General features: G+C 48.4%; 1 protein-coding gene and 2 long non-coding RNA genes across 4 annotated transcripts in view; 1 reads left to right on the top strand and 2 right to left on the bottom strand.

Moving 5' to 3' along the window:
* Positions 1 to 26,622, top strand: part of Afap1l1 (actin filament associated protein 1-like 1) — a 60,386-nt gene that overhangs the window by 31,215 nt on the left and 2,549 nt on the right. The window contains exons 6-18 of one of the 2 annotated variants that reach the window (XM_087592417.1): positions 2,223 to 2,321; positions 2,929 to 3,140; positions 6,095 to 6,274; positions 8,090 to 8,182; positions 10,929 to 11,022; positions 11,449 to 11,601; positions 13,256 to 13,467; positions 15,658 to 15,803; positions 16,187 to 16,259; positions 17,448 to 17,559; positions 20,839 to 21,003; positions 23,588 to 23,766; positions 25,433 to 25,564. In XM_087592417.1, the coding sequence (XP_087448543.1) occupies positions 2,223 to 2,321; positions 2,929 to 3,140; positions 6,095 to 6,274; positions 8,090 to 8,182; positions 10,929 to 11,022; positions 11,449 to 11,601; positions 13,256 to 13,467; positions 15,658 to 15,803; positions 16,187 to 16,259; positions 17,448 to 17,559; positions 20,839 to 21,003; positions 23,588 to 23,766; positions 25,433 to 25,564 (1,850 nt within the window). 2 annotated transcript variants of the gene reach the window in all.
* On the bottom strand, positions 9,832 to 15,874 carry LOC147999832 (uncharacterized). Its single transcript, XR_015643051.1, has 2 exons — positions 15,575 to 15,874; positions 9,832 to 11,769 (listed from the first exon to the last, which is right to left on the bottom strand). It is a non-coding gene; the product is annotated as an uncharacterized LOC147999832 (long non-coding RNA).
* LOC147999831 (uncharacterized) lies at positions 21,185 to 23,744 on the bottom strand. The gene is made up of 2 exons (XR_015643048.1): positions 23,508 to 23,744; positions 21,185 to 22,016 (listed from the first exon to the last, which is right to left on the bottom strand). It is a non-coding gene; the product is annotated as an uncharacterized LOC147999831 (long non-coding RNA).

Below are 26,622 nucleotides of genomic sequence, written 5' to 3'. Positions count from 1 at the left end.
GTTCTTCTGCTGACTTCCCAGCGTACAGCATCCTTTGCATGCGGATCAGATGGAGTCCCTTTACCCAGCATAAGGACTCGACATTGCACAGGGAAAACTGTGGGCCTGGTGTCCAAGCATGCGCAGCTGAGTTTGTAGCTGGCAAAGTCAGTGTCCCATTTCCCGGCCATTCTGCAGCACAGCAGAGCACTCTCTTCCCACCGAACTGGAAACCAAGCAGGTCCGCTGCGATCCGAAACAAATTCACAGGGTGCATGTGAATGGCGCAGCCATGGAAGAAAATCAAGCACGGAATACTTCTCAGAGCACGCTTTCGTTTGTTTGGGTTTTATTCTGACAGGGTATACACATTCATGCCTTGATTTTAACAATTTTCCTAGGACACACAAGAAGCTAGTAACAGGATTATTTTTTCCTTGGGGAATGAATAGAAATCCAGGTGAGACACTGGGCAGATAGCTCAGGAACAGAGCCCTTGTATAAAATAATAATAATAATAATAATAATAATAATAATAATAATAATAATAATAATAATAATGAGTGTGATATGTAATTTGAAAACATCCTATTTGAGCCAGTTTGATGACATCCGCTAGAATCCCAGCTACTAGGAATCTGAGGCAGGAGGATGGCTTGAGCCCAGGAGTTTGAGACCCCCTTCTCAAGAGAAGATAGTGAGGAAGAAAGGAAGACATAAGCAAATCCGTGTGAAGGGAACGTGTTCTTCATGCTCTTTACGTTGGTATTTTCCCATGGGCGAAAGTGTCCAGCTATGCATTTAGCCTCACTCAGCCACCACTGCTATCAAGTCCCCAAGCATTTTCCTCATCCCCAAAAGAACCTGGACCAGGACCCACAGCCCCTCCTCATTCACTGCTTCTCCATCCTGATGCCCCAGCCTCTGCCAGTGGCATAACATCTTTCTGGCAATGTGGCTTTGTGTGCTTTGGACATTTCATGTAAAATGTAATCATCTGACCCGTGACCTTCCTAGCCTGGCTCCTTTCACTTAGCATAGCTTTTGCAAGGTCTGTCTGTGTGGGAGTGTGCGGCAGAGTGACTTCTCTATGGCTTCCTCTGTGGCCGAGCCCCTTTGCTAAGGACATGACACATGCAACTTGTCTTTCCGTCAGCTGATGACGTTTATGCTGCTTACAGCTTTTGCCTGTGGTGAGGTTGGACCGAGTGATCTGTGGCCTTCTTTCACCCATGAGTCTCCAGTTCCGTGTCACAGAGGTGAACCCGGCAACTTTTCCTATCTGGTCCATTAAGGGCAGAGGAATAAGCAATGGGCAAAGTAGTTGCTGGGCCTCAAGTCACATGTCAAGAGCCCTGGCGAGAAGAGGCTCCCTAACCTTCCCAGAGAGCTCATTTCCCTAGTACAGGGCAGAGAAGCTCCCTCTGCGAAGGCAGGAAGGGAGGGCCTCAGGAAAGACCGCAGACGCAGTCAGAGCCTACAACCAAGGCAGCCAGTCACAGTGTTCCTCCTCCTGCACCCAGCATCCACTCATGCCTGGTGTTAGCGTTTTGCCCCCACGAGCCCACTTCACCCACCTACCCCAATGCCTCCAGTCCACCTTGCAGGTCACGCTGCCAACAGGTAGGCCTCGGAGAGGCAAAGGCAGGCTCTGAGCCTCACTTGGGAGTGAGTTGAGCACCCCCATAGCTGGACCTCAGTATGGCTTTCCTCAGGAAACAGATGGACGGGGGACCTAACAACCCAGAGTGGGGCTCTAAAGGGTGTCGTGATGAGAGAGTGAGCTAGCCTGTGTGAATGAAGGTATCCGGCTCAGTCCTGATCCAGGCTCAGCCACTATGATCTCTGTGGGGCCTGTTGCCCTGTATGTAAAATGGAACCTTTTGCACCGGGTACCCCACCTGCAGTGCAGAGAAGCAGGGCTCTGACCGAGGACATTCTCACACACTGAATGCCATTGGGAGAAGAGAGGAGACATCTTTGAGTTAGGTCTTGAGGGGTGGGGAGTAATTCTCTGATTAAAATGTCAGAAGGCCCACGAGAGTAGCCTGGAGATCCAACAGGGCTCAACAAGGCACTTCATAGTGATGGGTATGTAGGGTTAAGTGGGAAGTCGGAGCATACGTTGGACCCAGGCTGAGACTGCCCTTAGTCCCCAATCTCTACCCCTGGGGCTTTTCCAGCCCTGCCCTTGGATTCTGTCCATATTTCTATAAGCTCAGCTCTTTCTGACACCCCCACAGATGGCTGCAGCCCAGCACAGTCGATTGTGGATGGCTACTACGAGGACGCAGACAGCAGCTACCCCACGACAAGGATGAATGGAGAGTCGAAGAGCTCCTGTATGTACCAGGCAGCTGTTCACACAGCTGTCCCCCTGAAGAGCTGACCCCCGGCATGCACACACCACCGGCCCTCGCCAGGCTGAGATCACCAGACAGGCCCCAGAGCTCTTGTTCTCTCAGTGGGCTGGGTGGGAAGACCATTGGAATGGGACTCACTTGACTCTTGCCCAAGTTCGGTTTCCTTATCTGTCCTGGGGATTTGCCGGCTAAGTTCGGTTTCCTTATCTGTCCTGGGGATTTGCCGGCTCACGGGGATGTTCGGGGGACAATGGCTGTGTATGGTGATGAGGTCAGAACAATAACAGACGTTTACTGAGCAGTTATTGGTATAAGACGCTTAGCCAAACATTGTTCGTGCCAGATGAAGTAGGATCTGGTATTTATCATGACCGTGTGACAGTGAGGAACCCCCAAGAAGTGAAATCTCAAAGATCCCATCACCCGGACCGGTCTAAAGCAAAGCTTTTGAGTAAAGCCTACGGTCCACCCTTGTCATCCCCCTGCCTTCTATAGCTTGGCCCAGAGCAGGCTGTGTGCCAGGGTAAGAAGGGACTTTCCTGGGAGCCGCACAGAGACTGAGGGTCCTTTCTCTTGACACCCGCAGACAATGACTCTGACGCCATGAGTAGCTCCTATGAGTCCTACGATGAGGAGGAGGAGGAAGAGAAGGGACGGCAGCCCAAGCACCAGTGGCCCTCAGAAGAGGCCTCTATGCACCTGGTTAGGGACTGCAGGATATGTGCCTTCCTGCTTCGGAAAAAGCGCTTTGGGCAGTGGGCCAAGCAGCTGACGGTCATCAAGGAGGAGCAGCTACTGGTGAGTGATTCACTGGGGACCTGTGTGTGTGTCCTTGTGTGTCTGCGGGTGTAACTGGTCTCTGCACAGAACCTCAGGGAATGATACATCAGAGCTCCAGCACACGCACGCACGCACGCACGCACGCACGCACGCACGCACGCACGCACGCACGCACTTGAAAGTCAGATGGAAGCTCGCCTAGGTTTTGTTTCCAGAATTTTTTCTTAATTTCTTAAAACATTCATTGTGCTTTATTATGCAAGTCAGTGTACTTATTCATAAACCAGGCGATGGTTAGGAATGTAGTTCAGTATCCAAGTACTTGCCTAACATGCTCAAGTCCTGGAATTCAACCCCCAGTAAAAAAAAAAAAAAAAAAAAAAAAAAAAATATATATATATATATATATATATATATATATATATATCACTAGGAAAAAAAGAAAATGATTTTAAAAGAATGATCTTGGGGGCTGGAGAGATGGCTCAGTGGTTAGAGCACTGACTGCTCTTCCAGAGGTCTTGAGTTCAAATCCCAGCAACCACATGGTGGCTCACAACCATCTGTAATGAGATCTGATGCTCTCTTCTGGTGTGTCTGAAGACAGCTACAATGTACTCATATATAATAAAGAAGTAAGTCGAGAGAGAGAGAGAGAGAGAGAGAGAGAGAGAGAGAGAGAGAGAGAGAGAGAGATCTTTGCTTACAACTCCAGCACTTGGGAAGTGGAGGCAGGAGGATTTTCCTGAGTTCAAGACCAGCCAGGGCTACACAGCAAGACCCTGGAGAGAGACAAAAGAATGAATGAATCTCATTGACTAAGAGATAATCACGATGGCTCAGTGGTTAAGATCATGGACTGCTGTTGCAGAGGACCTGGAATAGAGTCCTAGCACCCACATGGTGGCTCACAGCTCTCTGTTTCTCCTGTTCCAGGGGGATCTTCTGGTCTCCTGGGGTACTGCACAAATGTGCATAGACTAAACACCCACAAACAAACTAAAATAAGACACACTCCCTGTTTCCACTCTTGCTTTCACACATCTGTTTATGCCTCAATTCCTTTCCTGCACATACAAGTCTATAACTCGTCCTCTTTAAAGGAAGCTTTTTTTTTATTGCACCATTTCTAACTACCATCACCCCTAAACAAAATGCACTTCCATTAATGTCAGCGCTCAGGGGGCAGAGACAGGCAGATCTCTGTGAGTTCCAGGACAGCCAGGCCTACACAGTGAAACCCTGGGCACTGGGGATTCCAAAGTAGGGAAGCGAACAAAATTGTGGGGAAGGATAATAGCTATTTCTCTTTTTTAAAAAAAAAAAGGTTTTAATCTGTTTTCAAGCCATGATCAACACACGTGGCTTTGGAGCTTTTCAAACCCTGGGCAGTGAAGGCTGACCATAGACCAGGGCCAGTCTAAGGGCCACAATGGGGTGTTCCCAGTTCTTACGCCTCCCTTTCTTTGCTTTGCTTGACTGCCTGCTGCTGCTGCAGGCTGCCCAGCCCAGAGACAGAGAAGGGAGAAGGCAGCCGGTCTCAGCCCAACTCCAAAGGGAATGCTTTTATACCCCTCCAGTACAGGGTGCTCTTGCTAAGATGTTTTTATTTTTTAAAATATTTATTTACTTATTATATATAAGTACACTGTAGCTGACTTCAGACACACAAGAAGAGGGCAACAGATCTCATTACAGATGGTTGTGAGCCACCATATGGTTGCCGGGAATTGAACTCAGAACCTCTGAAAGAGCAGTCGGTGCTCTTATCCACTGAGCCATCTCTCCAGCCCTGCTAAGGTGTTTTTAAACATTCTTTTTATCTCATATGCGGGGCAGTCTCTTCTTCACTACTCTGATTCCTTGCTTTATAGCATATATGGTCCTGAATTTTATCAAGGACCTGTTTATGCCTCTACTGACTGAGTTGTGTGATTTCTCTCTCCTCTTTCACTGTAATGAATTATGCGGATCTCTGAATGTTAGGCCACCCCTGTGTTCCTAGAATAAATCAGTAACGGCCCCTGTGTTTTGTAAGCAGCTAGATTTCCTTTGCTAGTGTTTCTTCTAGGATTTTCAATTGTGTTATAAGAGAAATCAGACTATGATTCTCCTCTTTTAAATTTTTTCATTTATTTCTTTATTGGGGAGTTGGGAGCACACACTGAGGTGATGTGTGGCAGCCAGGGGACAGATTGCTGGAGTTTGGTTCTAAGCTTCCACCACGTGGGTTTCAGGGATCAAGCCCCGGTCACCACACTTGGTAACAGATCCCCTTACCCACTGGTCCGTGTTAGCCTTTTTTAAAGCTTTTAGTATCATAATCACAGGTTTCACTATGAAAGATGCATCCATGCATGCATAGATTTTATTTCGCTGGTAGTCACCTCGGTCACCTTCTCAACCCACTTGAGCTAATCCCCTCCGCTTCCAACCAGCCCCTCCCACTGCATTGTGTGTGTGTGTGTGTGTGTGTGTGTGTGTGTGTGTACCAATGTGATTACTTACTCAGGATTGCTTATAGCAATGTACCCACCCTACAGTGTGTGCACTACTAAAGGAAGTATCTCTCCCTCCCCCTGGCAACCATTATCCCTCATTAGATCCCATTTTTATCCCATTATAGATCCCCTTTTGTAGCATTGTGGTCGAGATTATAAGAAAGCCTGCCTTTTCAAGGGCAACACTGTATCCCTCCCGGGATTCACTCCTAACGTTCTGCAGCCCTTTAAGCTGGCATCCTCCCAAGCCCGTCTATTTGTTCTCTGGTTCTTCAATCCACATGGCCTTCCTAGTATTGTGCTGTAGTCTGCCTTTTCCTCGTGCACAGCAGTGCTGGAAGATTCCCAGAGACCCTCCCTCTCTTCGGGCTTCTCCCTGAGATAGTGCTCACAGTGGGACTGGGTGGGGACGCTTCTCTGTATGTGAGGGTTTTCTGCGGAAGGTTCTGACCCCCATCTCTCCCCCTGCAGTGTTACAAAAGCTCCAAGGACCGACAGCCACACCTGAGGCTGCCACTAGATGTCTGCACCGTCGTCTATGTGCCCAAGGACAGCAGGCACAAGCGGCACGAGCTGCGCTTCTCCCAGGGGGCCACGGAGGTGTTGGTGTTGGCTCTGCAGAGCAGGGAGCAGGCTGAGGAGTGGCTGAAGGTATGCACAGGGCACACAGGAAGCTGCCATCTTGACCTCCCTTTCTTTCCCCAGGCCTGGGGTCCTAACCTTGGGGGAAAATGGATCCAGGTGCCATGTGTGTGGCTCATATCAAATGGGCCTTGGATATTCATAACAGACAGACCTCATATAAGAGGTCTATAATCTTCCAGCCATGTAACTTCCCTATCTAGCAACCTACTGTTTGCCCAACCTACACTTCTGGAACAGTGAGCTTCATGCCTTTGAAAACTGATTTTATCATTAGGCCAGCATGCCCTTTTAATTAAGAAAAAAAAAAGTGGTGTGGGGAAAGAGGGATTCCTTAGATGGAAATGTATATTGCTGTAATGTCCACTGGAGTCCAACGTCTTTATGGTGTCGCAGACCCATGAAGCTATGTATTAATCGCTTTGTACCATGGAATGTGCCCAAGGCCTCGTGTTGTTACTTACATGGTGAGTAAACTGAGGCACAGGGGACGTAACGCGACTGCCAAGGATCACAGACAGCATCGGGTGACTGAGGCCAGGACGACGCTAAGATCTGCTCCAAAGTGGGCACAGCGCCACAGCGGCGTGGCGATGGCAAGGGACTTTGGCGGTGCGTGGATTTGAGTTCAGGTTCTAGAACTGAGCAGCATTTGCTGGCTGTGAGACCTCCCGCAAATGGCATTCCTTTCCTTCGCTTCGGTTTCCTCAGTTCAACGGTTCTTTTAAGGATTCAACATAGTTTAGGCCCAGTGCCTGTCAGTCAGTAAGTGGTGGTGGTGATTGCCACACTACCCCCCTCCCAAGTCCTTTCTAGCAGACCTTCTGCCCTCTACTACCTCCACTGGACACCCTGGTCCCCTCTCCTACCGTCCTGTCTCTCCTCCCTTCCTTCTCTGGTGAGAATCAGCTCTCCCTGGAATGTTCAGTATTCTTATCCTTTGTGTCCTGAGGGGATGGAAGGGAGAAAGCTTGCCTTCTGGGAGCCTCAAGCTTCAGGCTCCTTATGAGTCAGAAGCTGGAGCCTGAGGCCCAGGGTTCGGAGGGATCTGCCTGGCTATTCTGGTCCTCCGTCGTCTAGCCCAAGGCGTACCGTCTGGCAGTCACATAGCCTACTGTGGGTCTGGCTCAGCGGCCTCCAACCAGAGCCTTTATCTCCAAGTCACATCATCTCTCCTGTAACTGGGGGATCACAGACTGCTGTGGGGATAAATGCTGCTCTCTAGTTGAGCATCACATGGTGCCCTTTCGCTGTTGTTGGTTTGGTTTGGTTTAGTTTAGTTTAGTTTGAGACAGGGTTTCTCTGTATAGTCTGGCTGTCTTGGAGCTCACTCAATAAACCAGGCTGGCCTTGAACTCATAGATCCACCTGCCTCTGCCTCCTGAGCGCTGGAATCAAAGGTGTGCGCCACCACCACGCCCAGTTTAGACACTGATTTTTCAGATTTTATCACCTGCATGCTTTTTCCTACAACCTTGAGTAAGGGACTCAGTTTCCACGTCACTGAAAGCAAGGGGACGACCCCAGCCACCTGGAGGCTATGATAAATGTCCTAGCGCTCACAGAAGCAGGCCCTGCACCACTGTGAGTCTTTGAGATTCATACCATTCTTCTCCAGGGTCTCCCCCTCCTCAGGCAGCAGAGAGCAGTGTCCTTACAGATGTAGAAAGTCCTTTCAGACAGACTCAGACGTGCCAACAGTTATGCAGATGTCTAGTTCAACCCTACTCTGCCTCCTGGTGGTCCTAGTCCTCTTCACACAGTCCTGATTCCACGAACACCAGCCGCCATGCTTCTGTCCCCAGCTCTGTGTCTTCATCACAGGTTATCCGAGAGGTCAGCCGGCCCATCGGTGGAGCTGAGAGCTTGGAGGTCCCCAGATCCCCAGTCATCCTGTGCAAGCTGGATCAGGACAAGGTATGTCTGTCTCCAGTCATCTCCTCTGGATACGGTAGTGGGTACTAAGCACAGGCTGGTGGTGAACACACACACACACACACACACACACACACACACACACACACACACACCTGTGACATCGTACAAGCTTAGCAACAGAGCTAAGTCAAACTTAGTCTCTGTGACAACACCCCTGCCATCAACAACTAAAGGAGGAGAGTTTTGTTGTGGGTCACCTCCAGTCAGCCCACAGGCTGTGTGCTGCAGGCCTTGGGCGAGGCTGAGCCTCATCAGGGTGTCTATTGCAATAGTAGGCCTAGGTGGGAAATGTGTAGGCAGGCAGTGCAGCTCTCCTCATAAAAGACCGGAAACAGACGGGGAGGCAGGAAGGGACCTGGTGTATCTTCTCTCAGGACATGCCCTCAAGAGACACCTGGTCTAACGAGTTCGGCAGCCTCCCCTCAGTTTCAGATAGTTTAGCCATGAGTAAATCCGCTGGAGGAAGAGCCCTTAGGATCCAGTTCTCTTTTCAGAAACCCCGCTTCTGGAATGCTTGTGTTGGAGACAGATTTTCAAAAGAAAAAGCTGTAACACCAAGTCCGGTAGTAAATGAGGAACAAGCCAGGGTTTCAGGCCACACAGACCGGCTCTTCAGGACTTTGCTTACGCCAACAGAGCACCTTGACCAACCACTGGGCAAACTCTACAGAGAGGCTCCACCCGTACCAGGCCCTGTGCAGAAACCAGTATGACCCTTGACCCCACGACTCCTACGGCCCCAAGTCAGGCAAACCTGAGCCAAAGTAATCGTACTGCATTGTAACTGCTACTCTGGGTACAAGCCAAAAGAGACAGTGCCAGGTTCCTGGTGTGTCAGGAAGATATGCTCCTGTCTCAGAGGTTCAGGACTATTCCCATGGAAGTGATGCTTCGGACAAGGATTTAAAAAGGCAAAATGAAATAAAATTATATTTAAAAGGTGCTCTTATCGGCAGGAACAGGTTGCAGAACAGAGAAAATGTGGGTGTGAAGGTGGACTGTGCGTCTCGGTGTAATGAGAGAGAACTGGTTTACCTGGTCCGGGACAGGGATAGGAGATGGAACAGGGAGCTTGGGATGGCTGGAGTATGGGGGGACGTGGATGCCTGCCTATGCTGAGCCTTAAAGAGTAGGCGTGACATAATTGAGCCAAGGTGGGTGAAGTTGGGGAACAGTAGAAGCAAAGGCGTGAGGTCAGAAAGACAGCCTTGGAGTTTTGGTCTCAGGTACCTACTGAAGGAGAAGTCTAGCCCCGTCCATGCTTGGCCTTTGCCAGAAGTAAGGCTGTTAGAAAAACAGAAATTGACACTGGAAGAGGGGTGTGACTGCAGATGCACACCATGGTATGGCCTCTGGTACAGGTCAAGGCTCTATAGAGCAACAGTGGACAAGCTGTGTGGTGGGAGTTCTCTGCCGTGGTTGAGTATACAGGGCGAGGGCAGCTGATGTGCTTATGGTGGTCTTTTTGGTAGAAGAGCCAGGATGTTGTGTCGGTGGGGGTCTCTTTCCATGGGATCATGAGATTGAAATACCATCCCTGAGTTCATTTATAAAGTGCCCACAGCCTTCCTCTGTATTTGCTTCCCATCTTGAGGGGGAAGCTGCTGTAGAATGAATGGAGCCATAACTTCTATTTCAGAACCTACCATCAAGGCTCTTTATGCTTAGACAGCCCATACACTTCCTGATAGGTCCCTCTCCCACACCCAGCCCATAAGAGACAGAGGGAAACTCCTTTCTTGTCCTCACTGCTCTTTAGTGCTGGGTTTATCCCAAATCATCACTGGGCCTGTTCTAATGGATCCTCCTCAGGATCTGCTGTACCTTCTTGAAGGAGTGGGTATCATTTTAACACTGTCTCAAGTCTGGCCGGGCCAAGTCTAGCTTCTTGAAACGAGATAATAGCAAATTACATGGGTGTTAGAACTGACTCGTTGGCTTCATAGATTCCTATACACCAGCTCTCTGGTGAGTGTGATTGGCAAGAGAAAACAGAGACTGGGGATGATGGATTTTTCCCACAGCTAATAAGTAACAGTAGCACTGTGAGTCCTTCCATCATTTCTGTTCCATCTCTGTTGTAGCAAATGAATGTATTAATGAATTAGTGAGGGTATGATTGTTTCACAGTTAATATAATGAGTTAAAAATAATAGACTGGCAACAAAATGTGTGTGGAGGGGTGTTTGTGTGTGTGTTCATGTGTGTGTGTGTGTTCATGTGTGTGTATGTGTGCGTTCCTTCATCCTCTCACTCAAGAATTATAATGGACTCCTGCTGATCATCGGGGTTTTATCATGACTCCTTTGCAAACATTCTCTAGCTCATCCTTTTTCCTCTATGTCATCACCTTGGGTCCATCCCTTTCTGATTGATCACTCAGGGTTGCCCAGTGGCTCTTCATCATCCAAGGTTGCCCCTGCTCATCCATCCCTTCAGTGCTACTGGATTACATTCACATCCCACTTAAATGCTTGCCCAGCTCCCTGTCACGTGCCAGATACAGTGTGTATTCCAGGACACTGCTGTCAATGCACTATGATGAATGACCCTACTCCCCCAGGAGAGTGTAACCTGAAGACATGGCCGTGTCTAAGTCATTGCCACCTTCCTGATCATATTGGTGTGGTGTCAGACACATGATAGATGTTGCTTGGAGAATTAGAGGAAGACTGGGAGGACAAGAGAGTCCCCCTGATGTGAGGCTGTCTGTGTCCTTCCCCAGAGATTGTCCCAAGAGAAACAGAACTCAGACTCCGACAGCCTGGGCATGAACGACAGCAGTTCCACTCTCAGCCGCCGAGAAGCCTGTGAGCATGGTAGGAGCTTCCACAAGTTTTCAGAGTCCATGCTGGAGAATGTCAAAGGTGGGCGGGACTTTGCTACAGGTCCACCATGGTAGAGCCAATCCTGGGGACCAGAGTAAGGCCTCCGGGATTTTCTTTTCTTTTTTAAGATTTATTTATTATATATGAGTAAACTGTAGCTGTCTTCAGACACACCAGAAGAGGGCATCGGATCCCATTACAGATGGTTGCGAGCCACCATGTGGTTGCTGGGATTTGAACTCAGGACCTCTGGAAGAGCATTCAGTGCTCTTAACCACTGAGCCATCTCTCCAGAGACCCTCTGGGCCTTTGATATCTTAGTAATTACAGGCAGGGACTCCGGGAAGGCCAGAGATAGGTAGAAGTGGGACGATGGCCTCCTTCCTCATCCCCTGTGACCCACTCCTGTGCCGTCAGGCAAAGGGAAGAAGAACAGCCTGGCTGAGCTTAAGGACTCCATGAGCAGAGCCGCCGGCCGCAAGATCACGCGCATCATCAGCTTCTCCAAGAAGAAGGCGCTGTCTGAGGACCTGCAGACATTTTCCAGTGAGGACGAGGCTCCATGCTGTGGTGAGTACTGACTCTGAGCAGAAGGGTAGTTCAGACTCTTGAGCCTGGGCTCCTGAGGCTAATTCCAGGGGACTCTCCGTGCCTTAGTCCCTGCCCCGAGATGGCTAGACTCCACTCTATCAACATCCATGGCGTGCGTCCCTTCACTCCCCTGGGTGAAAGGACGGCCTAGGAAAGAAACAACAACTGACCATCATATCTATGATTCCTGGGAACCAAGTCAAACCCCTGTCCACCTGCAGGCCTCAGTCTCCCCAGCTAATAGGAGTAAATTCACAGCTTGAACGTGCAAGGTTTTCTGGACGCAGTAGTACAAATCTGTCATTCCAGGACCAGGGGACTGGAAGCAGGAGGGTCAGGAGTTCGAGGTCATAGGTCATCTGTGCCTACACTGTACGTGTGAGGCCAGAGGCTAGCCTGGAGTACATGGACCGTATCTCAGAAACAAACAATATCAACAAAGGTATATGGGTTTCGATGTATGTGGAGCTTATTTCTTGGCCTTTATGAGCTAGAGGGAAATAAAAGTTACATAAAGAGTATGGCTGCTGCTTTTATGGAGATGGAGGAGTTTAACTCAGTGTGGGGAAACTCTGTGTAGAGACTAGAGCTGTTTGCACGGAGCTCCGGTCAAGCACCGTGAACGGCAGAGGTTTCCGGTTTATAGACATGTACATATATGTGTAACTGTATGTAGCTTGCAGCCTAGTCTGGTAAGGAAATTGGGATTAAAAATATTACTTTTAAAGATAAATGCATCTTGGGCTGGAGAGATGGTTCAGTGGTTAGAGAGAGCACTGACTGCTCTTCCAGAGGTCCTGAGTTCAATTCCCAGCAACCACATGGTGGCTCACAACCATCTGTAATGGGATCCGATGCCCTCTTCTGGTGTGTCTGAAGACAGCTACAATGTATTTATATATATAGTAAATAAATAAATCTTTAAAAAAAGATAAATACATGTTAATAAAAACTGTCTGGTAGAGAAAGGGTTATTTGGCTCACACAGGTGCTGTGGCTCGTGTACGGTAAGATATTCACCCGTTTTAAAGCATATGAGGGTTCGTCCAGTAGCAGAGCCTAAGTCATGTGAGATCCCTGGTTCCATCCCAGCACAACAAAAAATAACATCATCTATTTTGGATATGCAGAAGTACTCAATTAGTTTAAAAGTTGTGGCTACAAAGAAATATTTCATGATCACTGAATCATAGCATGCTCTGGTGAGGGAAAAATAAATAAATGCTCAAAGGAGATTCTAACTCCATCTGTGGTCGGCTCTCTGCTCAGGTTTAAGAATCCTTACTGTGGCTAGATGGCGGCGTTTCTACATTCTGCCACTAGGTGTCAGCACCGTCCACCATTTCCCATCTTTCAGTAATATTTAATTTGCGGGAATGAGGGGGATAGTTGTAGCTTTTGTACTGCTGTCGGCCATTCCCGTCACACTTGGTGTGGTCCCGAGGCTGTGAACGGATGCACGAATGGCGTCAACAACACGCACTCATAGCTAGGCTACTGAGACACAAAGAGGATACCTAAGGTGCCAGGCCTTTCTGCTAAGCTAGATCACAAGGTTTGCGTAGATACCGCACCACTCAGAGCCTTTGCCCTAGGAGCTATAAAGGGGTCACCTCACTGTCTCCTGTCCCAGGCTACCTGAATGTGCTGGTAAACCACGGCTGGAAGGAACGGTGGTGCCGCCTCAGGTGCAACACTCTCTATTTCCACAAAGACCGCACAGACCTGCATACCCACGTGAATGCCATTGCCCTCAGGGGCTGTGAGGTAGCCCCAGGCTTCGGACCCAGGCACCCCTTTGCCTTCAGGATCCTGCGCAATCGACAGGAGGTGGCCATCCTGGAGGTGAGAGAAGTGAACCCAGGGAGCCCGGGGTGGTGGTCTTATTTGCTACTCTACCCCACGAACTTTGGGGAAGAACCCAATGGGCTTGTCAGATAACACCCGGGGACACCGAGTATGCTGGGATTCCAAACAAACAGAGAATGGTTTATTTATTCGGAAGGTATCCCAGGCAGTTTGGAGATGTGCCTAGACTGAAAGGTTCTATATCGTTTGTCTGAAGTTCAAACCCAACATGGCACTCTGTGTTCCAGTATCCTAATTCTCACAGCCCTAACTCTAGAGCCCAGGTTTACTTATCAGCCCTGACCTTAAAGTTCTAGGTCTAACAGGCACCTCCCATGGTCCAATTGGAATATGATTTTGGAGTTCTAGCTTAAGCCTTCCCACCGGGATCGTCGACCTCAGAAAAAAAGCACTGCCCTTCGAGGTGCCTGTCCCTTTCACCGAGCAACTCCAGGCTCTAGGAAGAGTTTTCCCACACTGAGTTCAGATCCTTCCAGCTTCGTGCTGGCAGGGCTGCGGCCATGCTTTTGTACAATATTTATCTTTCCTACACGGTGTCCAGCACACGCAGCAAGCTCGGTAAACACATCTTGAACATCGAGTTTTGTGGCGCTTGCTCACTGGCTTTCCTACCACCCCCAACCTCCCCTCCCAGCACTTGCTGGCGCTGGGGACACCAATAACCCTCCAAGCGACAGCCCTTTGGATATTTAGAATTCAAAATGTTGACCCAGGAGGAGAGTTTAAATGTGTACCTCCCTGTGTTATAGACAAACAGAGGCCAGGGCAGTGCTTCTCAAGGCTCCTGAACCACAGTAGCCTATCCATCTGCCTCCCTGTGTCCGTTTTAATCCTACTTTTGAGTCTCTCGTTTCCCTGGCTTACAGTTGCAGAGGTTCAGTCCATCATCATCATGGTGGAGGCATGGCAGCATGCAGGCAGACCTGAGCTGGAAGAGCTCCCTGTCCCCCTTCATCCTCAGGGGACAGGAGACTGTGTACCACACTGGGTGTCACTTGAGCATAGAAGACTTCAGAGCCAGCCTCCACAGTGACATGCTTCCTCTCTAACAAGGCCACACCTCCTAACAGTGCCACTTCCTATAGCCAAGTATTCAAACACAGGAGTCTATGGGGGCCATATCTATTCAAACTACCACACTAGCTAAGTTGATTTTATGCTAATGATGTTTTGAAAAGATTTATTTAGTTAGTTACATAATGTATTTGAGTACACTGTAGTGTCTTCATGCACACCAGAAGAAGGCATCAGATCCCATTACAGATGGTTGTGAGCCACCATGTGGTTGCTGGGAATTGAACTCAGGACCTCTGGAGGAGGAGCAATCAGTGTTCTTAACCATGGAGCCATCTCTCTCCAGCCCCATGATAATGCTTTTTAAATCAGAATTAAGTATATGTTTAACTGGCCAACAGTTTGGGGAGATTTCCCTATAAATGGTACTATAATGCTTTGTTAAATTCAGCCTAGGGGGAAAAATTGAGTTTTTGTGTGTGTTTTGTGCAATTGTTCACATAACTTAGAGAATTAATTATAAATACGGAGGCTGAAGAAATAGCTCAGCAGTTAAAATCACTTGCCACTTTGGCTGAGAACCCTGTTCTGATTCCCGGCACCCACAATTTGGCTCATAACCACCTATAACTCCAGTTACAAGGGATCTGATGCCCTCTTCTGGCTTCTGCAGACATCAGACATGAATGTACACACATGCAGGCAAAACAATAAGTCATACACACGACATAAAAATAATTTTAAAACAATATGTTTTCTGGCTGGGGATGTGGCTCAGTAGTAGAGCCAAGCCTTGTATACACAAGGCCCTGGGTTTGATCCCCAGCATGAAAGAAGAGGGAAGAAGTTTTGAGAACACGTACATGTTTTTATATCAAAAATGGTTGGATCTAAAAACCCAGAGGGCCGAGGGTAGAGGTGTGCCATCATATAGAAGTAATCAGAGACCCCCTCAGAGGACGTAGCTCTTGACAGATACTTGAAAAAAGAGAATTTGTGAGTCTCCCATTTCTGCATGTGTGTCTAGTCTAATTCTTCCTCCGTCTCTAAGGACTGAGTACTTACAAACCTTTGCGTGTTTCTCTGACAAGAGCAAGCAGCCAGAAGGCTTCACGGAGGGATTGTGAACCCCACTGTGCCTCCTCTCCCCAGGCAAGCTGCTCAGAGGACATGGGCCGCTGGCTCGGGTTGCTGCTGGTGGAGATGGGCTCCAAAGTCACCCCAGAGGCGCTGCACTATGACTACGTCGACGTGGAGACCTTAACCAGCATCGTCAGTGCTGGGCGCAATTCCTTCCTGTAAGGGTGGCTCCGTGGTCCCCTCTGGCCAGCGTATTCTGTCTCAGCTCCATTTCCAAGATTCTGCATGTAGCGGTGGGCACAGGAACGGAAGGGGAGGGGCAAGCACAGGAAGTCTGCTTCCTTGGGAAGGACCGCACCGACAATCAAGGTGGAAGCAGGGCCTGGTGCTTGCCATCCTAGAGCCTGTCTTCTGGCTTACAAAGGATGCTGGAAATGAGTGTGGTCAAACTTGTGGTACTCACACATGCCTATGCAGTCCTCACAAGCACATGACCTTTCGCTCTACATTAGAAACTGCTCCCAGCATCAAATGCGAGAAGTCAGGAAGGCAGCGTAAGCCGCAAACTGTCACCAAGATCATTGAACTTTTTGTGTTCTAGGTATGCACAGTCGTGCCAGGATCAGTGGCCCGAGCCCCGCATCTACGATGAGGTTCCTTATGAAAAGGTGCAGGTACGGTCAAACGTGGCAAAGGCCCGTCTTTCCGTTTCTTCTTTCCCCTTCACGGCCCACTTTATCCTTCGCTTCAGAGAAACTGCCTTCACTGAGCCTGCCTGCTGCCAACAGCACGCTGTGTGCCTTCTCCTGGGAAGAACTAGAAGGCGGGCGCAGTGCAGCCAGTGGATGGGCGGCATCTAGAGGCCAGGGAACAAAGTTTCTGAGAACACAGCACGCCTGTGCATTCTCCCCTCCACAATCCCCCTTTTCTAGAAACATTCCCAGCCTGCCCTTTTGTTCCTAAGGTCTTTCTTGGATGCGACTTGAAGGTTTTGCTTAGTTTCAGAGAAGCTAGCTGCTGCACGGCCTTAGCGCTTCAGATACAAAGACTGGAGCGGGGGAGACCTCGGCCTTTCTTCTCAGAGCCAGCTTTGCTCTTTCTGGCTTCATCCTTCTGAGGAACATTTTGAGAACAAAATAAAATGATCTGTGTTGAAAAGAAGGCAATTAGCACAGCTCCCAGACATCGGAACGTTCTGTACAGAGAGATAGCAATGCTGTCCAGAATACGATGTTAGATGACAGCAATGTATCACACCAGGCCCCAGCATGTTGGCTGGACTCGGAGCGTGAGAAATACTCTTTTTTTTTTTTCTTTTCTTTTTTTTCGGAGCTGGGGACCGAACCCAGGGCCTTGCGCTTGCTAGGCAAGCGCTCTACCACTGAGCTAAATCCCCAACCCCAAGAAATACTCTTGAAGCACAAATATTCGGCCAGTCCAATAAGTTCTATCACCTGTCATTGGCTCCTCTCATCTATGGCATGGCTTCCCTCCCTCTTCTCCCCCTCCTCTTGCTCCTCCTCTCCATCTTCTGAGGGAAGACTGCGCATTAGCAATTCAGAAAATAGAAGCATGCTTTCAAACGATATGGGGACAAAATGCCTATAATAATGGTCACTCACTGTTTCCTGTGCCCACTAATTTGTCCTCTCAGTAGGTACTCCAGCTTAAGGTTGCCTTTTACCTCCCAAAGAAAGGGACAAGGTTTGAATGATCCTCCTAGTGAAGGTGGTCTGTAAACTGAAGTGTTGCACAAATCCATATGTCTAAGGCCAAGCTCCCAGAGGTGCTGGCCAGAAGCTCCCTGCCTGAATGGGGTGAACCTTGCCTGCACTTAACTTTCTTCTGTGCTCCTTGCCCAGGATGAGGAGCCCCAGCGCCCCACCGGAGCTCAGGTGAAGCGCCATGCCTCCTCCTGCAGTGAGAAGTCCCATCGTGCGGACCCACAGGTCAAAGTCAAGCGCCATGCCTCCAGTGAGTGCTGTGACCTTTTCTGATGGAGGGAGGGAGAGTAGAACATTTCGGGGGTCTCAAGACCAGATTTCCCCAGGAGTAAGGAATCAAGATGAGCTAGTAGTGGAGTAAGTGCACCAGTGTGCTCTGCCCTAAGGAAAGTAATGGGGCTGGGCAGTGTGGGAGAGCTTGCCTGGTGTGGTAAGACAGGGTGGTAGAGGGCAGGTGAATGGGGGAGGGAGGTTTGCTGAGGTAGAGCATTCAGGTCCCAGCTGCAGAGACAGACCCTGTGTGGCTTCCCCAGGAGACACCATGTAGCATTTACTAACTAGTCAAGAGGCCAGAAATTAAACTTCACGTAAATTTTTGGGATTGTTTGTTTGTATTTTTGAGGTATCCCTGTATAGCCCTAACTGCCCTGAAACTCAGAGAGATCTGCCTGCCTCTGCCTACCTGAGTGCTGGGATTAAAGTCAGGTGCTACCACCTCCCAGTGTGTGAATTCTTAATATTAGCTGCTAATTTTAATGTTTTTTTAATTAAATTTATTTATTATATGTAAGTACACTGTAGCTGTCTTCAGACACACCAGAAGCGGGCATCAGATCCCATTACAGATGGTTGTGAGCCACCATGTGGTTGCTGGGATTTGAACTCAGGACCTCTGGAAGAGCAGTCGGTGCTCTTAACCACTGAGCCATCTCTCCAGCCCTAATTTTAATGTTTTTAAGACTACATGAGTATTATCTGTATAACGGTTGGGTGTTAAAATTTATATATGCATGTACAGGTATATAAGTGTGGGGGTGGGGAGAGAGAAAGAGAGGGAGGGAGGGAGGGAGGGAGGGAGAGAGAGGGAGAGAGAGAGAGAGAGAGAGAGAGAGAGAGAGAGAGAGAGCATCTCTAAGCCTGTCTATTCCAGAAGACCAGAGTTTTGGTTTCTGACCTAGAGTGGTTTGCAAAGAACCAATCCCTCTGCCGTCCTGTAGGGATGCCACAAGATCCACGCCCACCTGTGTTCCCACCTGTGCTCTCCAGATCCCACAGGGGACTAGATAAGACCATTGCAGAGCAAGTCAACTTCCTACAGGACAATGTGTTTCTTTCCACTGTGCCTGGACTTCTAGTCTTTGCTTTTCCAAGACTTCTTTAAAAAAAAAAACACAAAACACAACACTTTTCTGTTCCCTCACTCCATTGTGTTAGTGTAAATCATTGCTCCTGGAACTCAGGAGATCTGTCTTCTATTCCTCACTTGGCTGAGACTTTGCAACAAGTCCTTTCTCCTGTCTGGTTCACTCAGAATGAGGGATGCATAGTGTGGTTGAGAAGCTTGTCATTGACATGCTGCAATCCCCAGAGCTCAGGAGGCAGAGACCAGAGAGTCACTACAAGTTCCAGGCAAGCCTTATCTGCATCAACACAAAGGCCATCTAATGCTGTGCAGTGAGACACTGTCGTGAAAAGAGAAAAATCCCTGGACATAGTGGCTTGCACCTTGAATCACAGCACTCAGGAGGCAGAGGCAGGCAGATCTCTTGAGTTCAAGGCAGCCTGGTCTACAGAGTTAATTCTGGGACAGCCAGAGCTACATAGTGACACCCTGTCTCGAAGAAAAATAAAGTACAAAAATTAAAAAATCAGAGGATAAGCAAAACAGGAAATCGAAGTCAACAGCGACAGTAAAGAAATCACTACTAACCAAGCCAACTCAGTCAGCCAGGTTTCAAGGGAGGGAGTGAGGATTAAAGAAAAAAAGAGACAATTAGACAACATTCTAGTGTGACACCAGCAGATGCTGGGGTGGGTTTAATTTTTTCCAGTCTGCTTTTATATTCTAGGTATATGAAAGAATAGGGTCATTTCGAAGGCATAAGCAAAGCAGTCAAGGAACAAACAAGGGATAAACAGAGGTCCCAAGGTCACTGTATCCAAGGACTTATCAAGATGATCAAGATACACGGAGCACATTCCTCAGTCGCATTTTTCTTGAGCCTACTTCCTTGTTCTAGTCCAATGTCAAATATTCTCGCCAATTTCCTAGAAGCGGCATCAAAAGCTCTCCACAAATAGCAAAATGTCAAAAAAAAATGTAAAAACTTACACCTGTTTCTCAAATCAAATCTCTCCCAAAAATCCAGATTATAAGAGCTGTTGAAATGGTCTGGTCTGTCTGAGGCCCAGTGGTGTCTCTGTCTACATCCCAGGGGCCTGCAGGCCATCGCTGAGGTCACAGGGTTGGAGGTGGAGGAGGACTAGAAACCACACAGAAACTCCTAGTATAGACCAGTGACATCCTGAGGCACACAGGAGGAAAGCGTCCCTTGTCCTCAGTCTTCCATAACAAAACATCTAACCTAGGTGACCTTTTTAAAAACAACAGCTCGTTTGTCCTAGCTTTGGAAACCGGAGTCCAAGTCAGCAGGCCTAGTGTCTGGTAAGGGCCACACAGTATTGCATACACAGCTATCTTGCTCTCTCATGAGGCCACTAACATCATGGATAAAGATTTTGTGACCTCATCAGCTAGAGGAAATTTAAGTAGCATACAGCATACACGTGGATTGAGCAGTGTGTTTCTGTGCAGCTGCTTGCTGTCCACCATTGGGTTGGGCCTCCAGTGCACTCCTGGGGGGCTCTCTCTCTCTCTCTCTCTCTCTCTCTCTCTCTCCCTACTCCTCCACAGCAATGCAATGAGCAGCAGCTGACACTGGCCTAGGTCTGATCTCAGTTATAAGTAGGTATCTCCCTTTATCATAGATACTGACTCGCCCAAACCACACTTTTTACGAAGCGAGATGGGTTACACGTCACAAAATTTGTTTTATTATATGATATCACTATTATTATTCTTTAATGGGTACTAAGCACTCCTCGTGTGCCAGCAGGTACTACATTATTTAGGTACTTTTCTTAGTACTATATTACATAATTTTCCTTGATTACCACATTTCAACCTCACTTTATCCTGGAGGCTAAATGTTATCAGTATCTTTATTTGTGCATAAGGACACTGAGATTTGGAGGAGAAGGCACAAAAGCACCCCGATCATTTCTGTCTGACGTCGTGCACCCAGTCAAGAGGGAATGCAAACTCAGTCTGCCCAGTTCCGAGTCCCAGTGCAGGCTAAATCCCTGTTGCTCCCTATTTCCCCAAGAGACTCATGCTAGTACACTTAAGTTAGTAGACCTAAATACCCATGTTTTATATATGAAGTGGAGGTAAGAGGCAAGCTAACACCCCTAGGTACCTCACCAGAGGTCAGACCTAAGGACCTCTTGCTTTCCGGTATCTCTGTAGGTGCCAATCAATACAAGTACGGCAAGAACCGGGCGGAGGAGGATGCCCGAAGGTACCTGGTAGAAAAAGAGAGGCTGGAGAAAGAGAAGGAGACGATTCGGACCGAACTGACGGCATTGCGACAGGAGAAGAAAGAGCTGAAGGAAGCCATTCGGAACAACCCAGGTACCTGCCAAGGTGTTGCCTGGAGCGCACGATGGGTCGTTCAGCCTAATGAGCACTTCCCCTGGAACAGTAAGGGGAGGCCTCTTACACAGATTTCCTGGTTTCCCGCCCAGCTCCTTCCCAACCCCTCTTGCTGTCATTCACCCTGTCTAAAGAAAGCCTGGAGTTTAGTAACTGCTTCTTTTTTTTTTTTTAAGATTTATTTATTATATATGATGAGTACATTGTTGCTGTCTTCAGACACACCAGAAGAGGGCAACAGATCTCATTACAGATGGTTGTGAGCCACCATGTGGTTGCTGGGACTTGAACTCAGGACCTCTGGAAGAGCAGTCAGTGTTCTTAACCACTGAGCCATCTCTCCAGCCCTAGTAACTGCTTAGATAGAGGGTGGGAACCATCCCAGTGGAGCTCAGACAGATGCTCGCCATAGTATCTCGCAAGTACGATGATTTTGGGTCCTGCATTCATTCACTGTGGTGTAGGACAATGGTCCAGCTCTAGGTTTAATGAGCAGTGACATTTCCCAGGGTCTCTGAAATCCAGAGGCCTCAATAGGCACTGCCTGTTCTGGGTGTCTCTAACCCCATTTTCCACTCTTTCTCTGAATTCTTTACCTGGCTCAGTTCACCACACTTCTGCCTGGGTTTCTGCCATGTGTTCTGGGGTCCAGGAAGTCCTGCCTTATGGAATATGCATGGCCCTTATGGAACATAGAATCTAAGGATCCTTCCCTAAGAACAAAACACACATCAAAAACGGTACAGACAGATTCAGTGGGCCAACCTTACAGCCCACTCATAGAACACAATGGGCCTAAGATGAGGACTTCTGGTGTAGAGAATGAACACATGGGAGAAACCCAGGCATGGTGGAGCGTGCTTTTAGTCCCAGCACTCAGGTGGCAGAGGCTGGCACATCCCCATGAGTTCCATGAGTTGCAGGCAAGCTTGGTCTCCACAGCAAGGTCCAGGACAGCTGAGAGTTACAAAGTCCAGTTACATAGTGAGACCCTGTATCGAGAGAGAGAGAGAGAGAGAGAGAGAGAGAGAATAAATAAACACATAGGAGGGTGGCAAGGAAAAACCATCTGGTTTCCGTATAAGAAAAATTTGGGGGCCAGAGATATAGCTCAGTGTTAGAGCTCTAGACTCACCCCCCCCCCAGTATAAACAAACAAATAGCAGGAACTTTCCAGAGGTAATAACCACAATTTGGAACAGATTGACTATCCTCCATACCAATTAGTTAGTTAATTAATTAATGACAGTATCTTTGCAGAGGTAAGAACCACGGTTTGGAACACAACTATCTTCCCAAAGGGTTTTATCTGTATCGCTTTGAAGTATGGATAAGTTTATTATAGTCATTACTTCTGCCTGTATTTGTCTTTTATTTCCATATAACATAAATTATACTTTTACTTATGTTTATATATTTAGTTATATATTTGTCACACGTGTGTAGATATAAGGCAGAGACCTCGGCCTGTCTTCTTCCCTGATCCATCCCAAGGGTCTAGGTCAGTGCTTGCTATGTAGTCAGAATTCAATAAGCATCTACTAAAGCAGTGGATGAGTGCATTGAGCATGACTGCAAAAGCCTTCTAATGTAAGTAACAGGGTGGAGGTGATCCGGATTGAGCTAGCGCTGTGCCTCACTGGTATCATGCTTGCCTGGCATTCACAAAGCCCTAGGTTCAATCCCCAGTACCACATAAACCAGGCATGGCAACACCACCATAACCCCAGCACTCTGGAGGCAGGGAGAGCAGGATTCAAGGTCGTTTTCCACTACATAGTCGGAGGCAAGCCTGGGCTACATGAGACCCTGTTTTGTTTTGTTTTGTTTTGTTTTGTTTTGTTTTGTTTTGTTTTAAAGACTATTATTTTTAAAACTGGAGAGCTGTGTGTATAGCTGTGAGGCAGAGCCCTTCTTCGTGTGCAAGCCCTTAGGTTCTGCCTCTACCCACCCCTCCACGCCACACACACACACACACACAGAAAAGGAACGTCTTAGCATGAGAGAAGGGTTAATGAAAATTTGTCAGCTTAAACTAAATAAGCAACAAGGTCCTCCTGGAGAACCTGGTCTGTGGAGAGGTCCGTGCTGTGACCCTAGTACACAATAATAATAGAAACCAAATCACACCAGCACAGAGACAGACACACTGCAAACTGAGAGAAGTACAGGGAAACGTGACTCCATCTTTGTGGTGACATAGTGGCTGCATAGTGCAAGCCTTCACCCAGTCCTGGACACTCCAGCAGAGCAGTATCTCTTCCCAGTAGCCACCACCAAAACCTCAGGATTCCCTCCATTTGAACCGACTCCTAAACCAGTCACTGTGGTTATGGGCCAAGCCGGAACTACGAGGAGCCAATCCACTCAGCATAGGGAATGGGAGGGCAAGGGTGTTTTTGTGGTGGAATATTAGGGTACTGCTTCCTGAAGATGGAGGCTGGGCAGATAAAGACCGCACCACAGTGTGGTTGGTGACGCACCTCAGAGTCCGTCTTTCAAGTGGAGAGACAGATGGGGCCTGCAGCCCCGCAGACTTTCTCATCAGTGTCTCTGGACTCAGGAGCAAAGTTGAAGGCCTTGGAAGAGGCCGTGGCCACGCTGGACGCTCAGTGTCGTGCCAAGGAAGAGCAGAGGATCGACCTGGAGCTCAAGCTGGTAGCTGTGAAGGAACGACTGCAGCAGTCCCTGGCTGGGGGTCCGGCCCTCGGTCTGTCTGTGAGCAGCAAGAGCAAGAGCCAAGTGAGTCCGGTGTCTTCTCCCTCCGTGGGAGCCACTCCTGAGTCCCTCACACACTACACACACCCCCATGTATGTTCTCACTCCCAGTTCTGACACTCAAAAGTGTCACCAGAAAATGCCAGATGTCCCAGGGAGGACAGGGTTACTCCACTAGGAAGCATTGCTATAAATTGCCAATGGTTATATCTACTCTTCCTCTTCATAGTCCTGAACAGGGGGGATGGGGTGTGTGTCCATCCTTATCTGTATCCTGCGTCCTGTGCCCCGAGTAATTGGTTTTATTAAGAATTGAGGGATGGGGTGTGGTGCATAAAGCACTCGCACTGGCGTGTATGAGACTTTAGGTTAGATCACCAGCACCAGACACAACCACAGGAGTTAGACTATTTATCATATCCCTCGCCTCTTAGAGTCTGGAGGAGAGTAGTATACCAAGTGTCTGCTGGATGATTAGATGCCCTCCCTGCTCTCAGACAGCAACCCTGACTTGTCTGATAAGGATGAGCTGCCACTGGGAGCTGTGTTCCAAACCACTCTCTATGGGCGGACCACACCCCATAACCTGAAGCCACCCAACTCTTCCTCCCTTTCGGGGCGGTGTTAGCCTCGTCTTACAGATGAGGAACCTGGTTTGCAGAGGGCTGGGGGGAAGCATCAAGAACCCGTCCCTGCATCCCAGCTACTGCTTCTCAGTAGCACCACTCAGTGCTCGTCCCAATACCTTTGATCCTTTTGATGCCCTTTGGAGACAGAAAAAAAAAAAGTCTTTTCTAAACATTTTTCAGGGTTGCCTCAGTTAGGGTACCACTGCTGTGATCATGAGCAAAATGCAGTCTGGGGAGGAAAGGGTTTATGTGGCTTACTGTTCATCATAGAAGGAAGCCAGGACAAGAACTCAAATAGGTCCTGGAGGCAGGAGCTGATGCAGAGGCTGTGGCCGGGTGCTGCTTACTGGCTTGCTCAGCCTGCTTTCTTATAGAACCCAGGATCACCAGCCCAGGGACAGCACCACCCACAATAGGCTGGGCCCTCTCCCATCAATCACTAATTAAGAAAATGCCCTACATGCTCTGATGCAGCCCGATCTTATAGAGGCATTTCCTCAATCGAGGCTCCTCCTCTCAGAAGCTCGTGTTAAGCTGACATGACTGTAGACAGCACAGGAACTTTCAGAACTGAATGTTAAACAAGTATCTAGAAGGTTTAACAGTGTAGACAGTGTAGACAGTAAGACGGAATGCTGGGTAGAAGTCGGGTGCATATACGTGAAGCTCTGTGGTTCAGGACCAGCAGCGTCCCCCAAAGGAAACAGTACAGCTTTGGGATTCGAACCCCAGCTCTCATAGTAAACAACCACGTGACCTTGCACGGAACCTTGACCTTCCTGATCTCACCCATAAAATGGAGTGATTAATTAAGGACACCTATTCCACAGGCTCATGGGAAAACCCAATCATATAATGCCTTAGTGCCTTCCCAGTGCATAGAGAGGCCTCTGTGACTTGGTTACTGTCTTTATTCCAGAGTCCCCAGCATCTGCCCCCAACCCCTTCTTGCCCTGTCAGTGCTGGCATATTTGCCTAGTGGTTTCCAATTTAAAGTTTGATTATCCTTCTAAATGGTTTAATGGTTCTAAACTTAATGGTTTGGTTTTGTTTCCCATTAGCAGGAAACTACAAACAAACCCCAAAGCAGTGTCCCAGAGCAATCGCTCCCTGTCAACTGTGTTTCTGAGATGAGAAAGAGGAGCCCATCCATTGTAACCTCCAACCAAGGCAGAGTGCTACAGAAGGCCAAGGTAAAGCAAGAGCTCGGCTAATGGCAAGTCACAGATCTGGATCTTTTTATACAGGGCCTATCCCCAGACCCCACCCAGGGAGAAAGGCAGGGATCCGCTGGGATGGCTATCCAGGAAAGCCAGCATCCTCACCCTTCACTAACACAGTTCTATCAAGTGGCCATCTGGTTTCTGAGCCTAACAGCATTTTGAGGTAGTAAGGAGACAGGAGTGGGAGTAGTGAACCTGCCCCAAGGCTAAGAAAGGAGCTAACACAGGAACAGAGAGACTCAGCGCTCACTCTTTGAAGCTAGTCCCCAACTTCTCCTGTGTAAGTTTCAGAGACAGCTGTTAAGAACACTTGGGGCGGGGTTGGGGATTTAGCTCAGTGGTAGAGCGCTTGCCTAGCAAGCACAAGGCCCTGGGTTCGGTCCCCAGCTCCGGGGGGGAAAAAAAGAACACTTGGGGCTTTAGAAAGGGATATGTATTACAAAACACTCCAACATATTTCTCAAGATGAATAATTCTATAGTAAGTTGTAAGAATACATACACCACAGAGTAGAAAATTCCTTACATCAGGCAAGATCAGGTTTTCCCACCAAATAAGCTTGTGCCAAAACACCTAGAAAATATGTTTGTTTCAATTGTTTTCTGAGTTTCAGAAGATACAGGTAAGATGGTATGGAGCTTTAAAAAAAAAAAAAAAAAACACAAATGTTCCACATTGGGCACAGTGTCACTTCCTGCAGTCCTAGCTCCCAAATCTGAGGCGGGAATCAGGATTTCTAGACCAGCCTGGACTGTGTAGGATAGCAAACTCAACCAGCGTGTCCAGTAAGCTTCAGTAAAACCTAACTCTGACATCTTGAGTAGTTTGATCTAGAAGTACCCAACCTAAGAGATGGGGAGACACCACTGGGGTTTCTCTACTTTAAGACAAAAACCTACAGCTGGACGTGGTGGTCCATATCTTTATCTCAGCACTTGGGAGGCAGAGGCAGGCAGATCTCTGAGTTTGAGGTCAGCCTGGTCTACAGAGGGAGTTCCAGGACACCCAGGGCTACACAGAGAAACCCT

The sequence above is a fragment of the Rattus norvegicus genome, chromosome 18, assembly GCF_021556685.1.
Source record: "Rattus norvegicus strain SHRSP/BbbUtx chromosome 18, alternate assembly SHRSP_T2T, whole genome shotgun sequence".
NCBI classification, from domain to species: domain Eukaryota; kingdom Metazoa; phylum Chordata; class Mammalia; order Rodentia; family Muridae; genus Rattus; species Rattus norvegicus.
This window is presented reverse-complemented; position numbering and strand designations above follow the sequence as displayed.